Source organism: Triticum aestivum, chromosome 1B (genome assembly GCF_018294505.1).
Source record: "Triticum aestivum cultivar Chinese Spring chromosome 1B, IWGSC CS RefSeq v2.1, whole genome shotgun sequence".
NCBI lineage: Eukaryota > Viridiplantae > Streptophyta > Magnoliopsida > Poales > Poaceae > Triticum > Triticum aestivum.
Window position 1 is genome coordinate 106,028,290 of NC_057795.1, and position 6,366 is coordinate 106,034,655.

Below are 6,366 nucleotides of genomic sequence, written 5' to 3' on the forward strand. Positions count from 1 at the left end.
TTGTGTTTTTCATTGTAAACTACTCTGCGCACACATTATGGTGGCTGATTTTGAGACCGACGCCTGATCCAGCGGCTATACGAGCGCTGCTCATACCCATACATGGTTGGATGCATAGCATCATCCAAACATCGGCCGGATACTGTCGTCCCTATATCTTTTTCATTCAGCAAAAACCCATCCAAGAACAACAGCACTTTAAAAATCGACCCGAGATCAACAGGACTTTTATTTGGTTCCTTCACGAGTCGAACAGGCAGCAATAGGCGTGAATTTATTATTGAGAAAAACTTGCAGGAGCAGGAGCATCTCCCTCCTTCGGGTTACATTCTTCTTTCTGCCTGAAAAGCAGCTCCACACAGAGACACAGGGTAGCTAAGGCCACCTCGCACTAACTGCCGACTAACAGCAAGCCTCGCCACAACACAAGAAGAGACCAAGAGAGGCACAACAACAGAAAAGATTTTACTAGGGCTAATCGATGTAACACTGCTGAATAACTAGCTAGCTAGAAACTACGTAGATCGAGCTCCGGGCGGTCGAACCATCCATCGTGCGCGTCGGCCTTCCGATCGAATTCACAGACCATGGCGGTGGTGCCGGTGGTGGTGGTGAAGGGAGCCGAGATGCATCGGCGCCGGGGCCGGAGCCGTAGACGGGGCGGACATCGGGGCGAACATGCCGGTCATGTTGAAGCCGAACGGCATGGACGGGCTCGGGGCGATGGGCGGCGCCAGCAGCGGGGACGCGACGGCGGGGTGGGGCGGGCACTGGTAGCACTTGGCGAAGAGGCCGAAGGTGGACACCTGCTGCACGAAGTTGGTGATGCTGGCCCACCCGCCGAATCCGAAGCCGACGACAAGCACCCACGCCACCACGAACGAGTTGATCACGTACGCCCCCGTCCAGCCTCCGGCGAACCGCGGCGGCCGCTCCACCGCGTTCTGCATTTTGAATCCCTCGTCAGACAAACATAAATTCATGCTGTATTTAGACAAAACGGCATGGGAATGTGAAAATGGCGGTAATAATGATGTCACAGGTGAAGGGGGCATCCGGTGCGTGGAGCTGACAGCCCCAAGCGCTCAAGTGGCGGAGTACTCTACTGCTGCTGCTTTTGTTGCTTTCTAGACACGGCGGCATCGGTGTCCGGACAGAATTATGTGCAGACTGCCTGCGCGCCTGCTGCGTGCTCCATCCGTCGATCGATGCCAAGGGCTCCCCGACAGCGGATGATACAAAACCACGCCCGCATTTCACCGCACTTTTCTCTCAACTTTGCGGTACTGTGCACGATGGTGAGTGGTGGGTGTACTTTTTTTGAAGTTATCATCGCTGGTGGTGCTGAAAGGCATTGGCTGACACTCGATCACTTCACTGCTAAGCTAGCTGGCTGCATGCATGCTGCGGTTTTGTCTTGCATTCAGCGAGACATCATAACATGCTGCGGCAGGAGCAGCAGATACGCAGACAATGTATACTCCAACGGAGTGGATTATACATTACTATTCAAACTACTACCAAATATTAGTACTGTATTTTTGTGGAATGTTTTTGTGCGGCCAGTTAACTGATCGAGAAACATATCAGACACCGACGAGCCAGCAATTGTGCGTGCATCTTGTGAAGGAGGCTAGTTTCCATGAGTGACAGGTCATGTTCCCCCCTAGTGTCACAGTTTACACTGTGAGCAAGCAGATTCACTATTCCCAGACATGTACATCATCTGCAAGACTGCAACAATGGCGACTAGCTAGCTGGCTGCTGCTGGAGCAGCTGTACGCATGGAGCCCAGGTGTGTAGCCATGCACAAACAAAAAACCCATGCATGCATGTCGATAAATCTCACCGGCCGGCGTCTAGATCAATCGATCAATATCTCGTACTACAGTGTTTAGATTATTAGAAAAAGAAAGTGATGGTACAAGCAAAAGGGTAATAATATGACGTGTAGTAGGAGGAGGAAATGACGAACCTCGCGGGACTGTGGTGAGCGGAAGGTGACCATGTGCGCCATGGCGGGGATGATGTAGACGGTGAAGCTGACGAGGAGCGATCCGACGGCGGAGTTGATGGGGCCGAAGAAGGGGAAGATGATGGCGAGGAACCAGATGGGGACGACGACGGGGAGCCTGGCGGCGGCGCGCTTGCAGAGGCTGCGGCAGTCGTGGAGGCCGATGAGCTTCTCCCACACGAAGTAGAGCGGGGTGCAGGCGAAGCCGAAGGTGATGAACTGGTGGATGAGCATGAGGATGACGGCGGCGTCGCGCCAGGCGTCGCGCGGGAGCAGCGAGAGCGCGTTGGAGTGCGTGAGCAGCTCGTCGCCGAACGCCCAGTACGCCGCCGACGCCGACGGCAGCGTCAGGGTGAGCACGTACAGCGTCGCCAGCAGGTAGATGGCCTTGAACTTCTGCGGCCGCCACATCGCGTGCATCACCTCCCTGCACACGCAAAGACACACGGATCAGATGGCGTACATTGTTGCCCGCGTGCTCTAAGATTCGTGCAACCTTCAGTTCTACACTACCTAGCGATTGCATATACAGCTTACCGCGACACAAACAATGAAACAAAGCGAGATGGAGATGGACGTGGACGTGGTTGGGCTTTGCCGTGACAAGGTAGCATGAACATGGCGACGGGACCCAGGTGTCGTGGCAGCTCGCTGTGCCACAGCAAGTGGGCCCACCTAGCTGATGTACTATCATGCATGCAGCGGTCTTCTCTTTGTCGAAGGAAAATACCACACATGAGATGCAAATGTAAATGTGCATGCATTCAGCGCTAGCTATGGGAAAAAGAGAGGCTTCAAAGCCTCAAAGCTCCAGCACTTTGCAGTAGCACCGGTCTTGCATTCAGCACTTTGCGGTACTGCTCAGCTCTACTCTGAAACAGTGTGTTTCTTTGCAGATGCCTGATGATGTTCCAGACTCCAACGTGAACACTGCTGGTACGAAAAAGTGTACAAAACGAATAATCTTGTGCTAAACCTACAAGCTATATATACGTAGTACTATATACCACAAGAACACTGTTGGTAGGAGTACGAAAAAGTGTAAACGGATAATCTTGTGCTAAACCTACAAGCTTGCTGGTAGTACCACAAATATGAATCCTAAATTCCTTTTTGAGGGTAAAAAAAAATCCTAGGTAGATATATTATCCTGCTAGCTCAGGTTTCAACTTTGTTTATGTTGAAAATTTAGAAACGTACATGCTCCGCTCCACCATGCACGAGCATTGTGCTCGGTTGATGTGTGGGTAGCACGTGTGTGTTCTTGGGATATACTGCATGCACGCATATGGGCACCGTGCGTGCATGTCTAGGTCTAGATGGTCGCCAACTGACGGCCGTTGCATGTATACAAGACGACCCCGCATGTCAGACGACATTCCCGTTGCACGTGACCCCGAGCTGGGCAGTAGCGTGCACGCTCCGTGGCACAGTGACCGTTACTACATTGCATGCCATTGCTACTTAATTAACTAGATCATCATCGATATAAAAAAAACAAGATCATCATCAGCTTTGGAAAAAGATTAGTAGTGCAAGTGAAAAAGCAAGCAAGCAAGTGGGGCGTGTCGGCTTACACGGTGACAGCGTGGCCCCCGAAGGTGTAGAGGATGTTGGTGGCGCCGGTGAAGTAGAGCATGATGGTGGTGGGGCCGGAGTGCTTGACGCCGGCGGCCTGGCCGTGCATGAGGGAGGCGACGGCGATGTACCAGGCGGTGTAGGTGGTCATGAGGAGGCCCAGGAAGGACCAGACGCGGTAGTTGTGGAAGGAGGGGATGAAGACGGTGGTGGCGCAGCAGGCGCCGAAGATGTAGGTCCACGTCCGCTTGTCCAGGTGGTCGTTCACGTAGTAGATGTTGCTGGCGCAGCCGATGAGCTGGATCACCGACCCGAACAGCAGGAACGTGCAGTTGAAGGCCAGCCCGACGTTCCTCCAGTGCCGCCCCAGCAGCCCGTCCAGCACCTCGAACCACTGCCATGCAAACATCAACAATGGCGGTTACTTAGAGATGGAAGCTTGGAATGCAGCGACAATGGAGGAAGAAGAAGGACGGAGGCGCGTACCTGGATGACGTGGTTGCGGAAGTCGACCTTGTCCTTCTCCTTGCGGGTGCGGTACTCGAGGTAGAGGATGCTGATGAGGTAGGCGGTCCAGCTGCCCAGGAGGCCGTAGAAGAGCTGGAACAGGATGCCGCTCACCATGCCCAGCTGCGCGAAGGAGTAGGGCAGCGTCAGCAGGACCTGGGCGACCTGGTTCGACGCGCAGCTGAACCACGCGTCGTACGCCGACCCGCCGTGCCACAGCAGGCCGGACAGCCGGGACTTGCTGTCGCCGCCGCCGTCCTGCCCGTCCTCCGCGTCCGCCTCGTAGCGGCTCAGCCCGGCGGGCGCCTTCTCGTCGGCGACGCTCGTCTCGGACGCCATCTTCCGTTGCTCTGGCTTGGCTAGTGCCTGTCGCTTAGCACTGCTGATCTTGGCGAGCTTTTCTTGCTCACAGGAGGTAACTTTAGCTACCTAGCTGGCCGTTGGTTTATAATGGTGGTGACTGGTGATAGGTTGGAGTGTGCAGGGGAGGGGGAGAGGTCGTATATATACGCAGAGGCCGCCGGCCGGAGGCGCTGAGGAGGCAGCACTCCAGCAGCTCAGGCATAAAGAAAATAAAGCTAAGCCGGCGCCCGCCCCCACACGACCTCACTTTTCTCTCTCTACATGTGCATTTTTCTGATAAAAGGAAAAACAAAAGGCTCAAAAGGCGGGGGTAGTTTGCTGAAAAATCCTGAGGAAAGTGGTACCTGGGTGTGGGACACTCATGTCAGGGAACACATGACAGATGATGCTACGAAGGCGTTTGGTAGCCTCCATAGTGCACAACCAGGTCCACAAGATGCAAGTTTGGTCAGTTTGGTTGCCTGAGCTGCGTCAAATTTCTAGTTCACATGATGTGTTAAAGTACTCTGAGACCACGCTGAAGGAGAACAGCCGAATCGACCATTTTTCCATAGCAGCATGTGCCTCTCACCCGCATGAGTTGGGAAGCATGGGAGACTGACCTCCACATTCACATCACACTCCCTCACTCTCTCACCGCCCCTTAAGTTTCTCCGATTGTTGACACTCAAACGCGCCACCTCACTCTCATCCCATCTGACATCCCAATCCACAACCGGTGGCTGGACAACTTCACCAGGCAGGGCATTGACCCGATCACAACTATCTGGGCGCCGGCCCCCTTCTGCACTAGGCAGCGGTTCGCGGCCATTGATCATTGTCGTCTTTCATGTCGTTCAATGCGGGTGCGGCTAGTACATCGATTGCGACTACAGGAAGCACATTGGCCGTGCCCCGGGGTGGGGATTTTCATCCCCATGCTAGGGTTTTCTCCCCTTGCTCTGGGCCAAGCTGAGGGTCCCTCGGCCGAAACCTTGACGGTTGCACTTGGTTCCTCCAATGTGTGCCTCACGAGGATCAAGGGAGCGACATCTAGGGCCTTGACGTTGGGCCATGCAATGGACGGCTCATCCGCGACTGTGGTGTTGGGCTACGCTAGGTGCATCGGCCGCAATATAAAATTTCCTACGCGCAGAACAACCAAAAACATGCTATGAGAGATGGATCACTCATCGTTACCACTAGACATGCAGTGTCGTGTAGCGGAAGTAGAGTTGGACCAGTGCCTCTCTGGAGTCGTCTCCTCCTCGATCTCCCTCGACCAGCCGGTTGTCCGGATTCCGCGTACATGTTCATCGGAGCGGCGCAATTGCACTGCCTCTAGCGGTATCCACGTGTGCAGGAGGAACACCATGTGGTGAACTGCTAGGACCGATCACATAGCCAACGACGAGTGGACGTGGCTAGTAACAACACATGCAAAGCCCTAGTGACGGTGCCGAAGCATCAACTGAATGAGTGTGCCGCACCTCCACTACATATAGGCGTCCGTCGCGGGCTCAACACTTCGGCCTCGCATGGATCCTAAATCCCAAATTCTGTTCGGCCTGGATCCAAGTCCGAGTAGGATCACATCTAACTAGTTGCGTCGGATCTGGCCTCACAGGTTCCTTCCCTTAAGCGTGTGACCCCTTAGGTTCAAGCCGGCTTGGTCACAGGTGCGATCACCTCTGACCTGCTCGGCTGGTAGCAACCTCTAGCAAGGCGTGCCGACCACCGAGTAGACAATAAAGCCGGTTGATGAACCTGTATAATATGTCACGCTTATGTTCCCTTTGTCACACGATATATGTTGTCGGGCTCAAGGCGAGCATGTCATCCTTGCGCTAGCCTGACCTCTTTCTCGTTCCAGTGATACCGACCACAAACCAGATTATCTCATAATCCTTGTCGCATGTCCATTC

The 6,366-nt window shown here is 54.2% G+C and overlaps 1 protein-coding gene across 1 annotated transcript; it reads right to left on the reverse strand.

The window, feature by feature from the left end:
- Positions 1-213: 213 nt before the first annotated feature.
- On the reverse strand, positions 214-4,577 carry LOC123110654 (auxin transporter-like protein 3). Its single transcript, XM_044531234.1, has 4 exons — positions 4,079-4,577; positions 3,592-3,986; positions 1,976-2,441; positions 214-944 (listed from the first exon to the last, which is right to left on the reverse strand). Exons 1-4 carry the CDS (start codon positions 4,436-4,438, stop codon positions 579-581), a joined length of 1,587 nt encoding a protein of 528 aa, XP_044387169.1. The 5' UTR covers positions 4,439-4,577; the 3' UTR covers positions 214-578.
- Positions 4,578-6,366: the final 1,789 nt, after the last annotated feature.

Excerpts from the sequence above, each read along its gene's own strand:
- LOC123110654 (XM_044531234.1), bottom strand. The coding sequence starts at position 4,438 with ATGGCGTCCGAGACGAGCGTCGCCGACGAGAAGGCGCCCGCCGGGCTG. Across the intron at positions 2,442-3,591 it reads GGGGGCCACGCTGTCACCGT|GGAGGTGATGCACGCGATGT; the intron begins GTAAGCCGACAC and ends TTGCGTGTGCAG. Across the intron at positions 945-1,975 it reads GCTCACCACAGTCCCGCGAG|AACGCGGTGGAGCGGCCGCC; the intron begins GTTCGTCATTTC and ends TTCAAAATGCAG.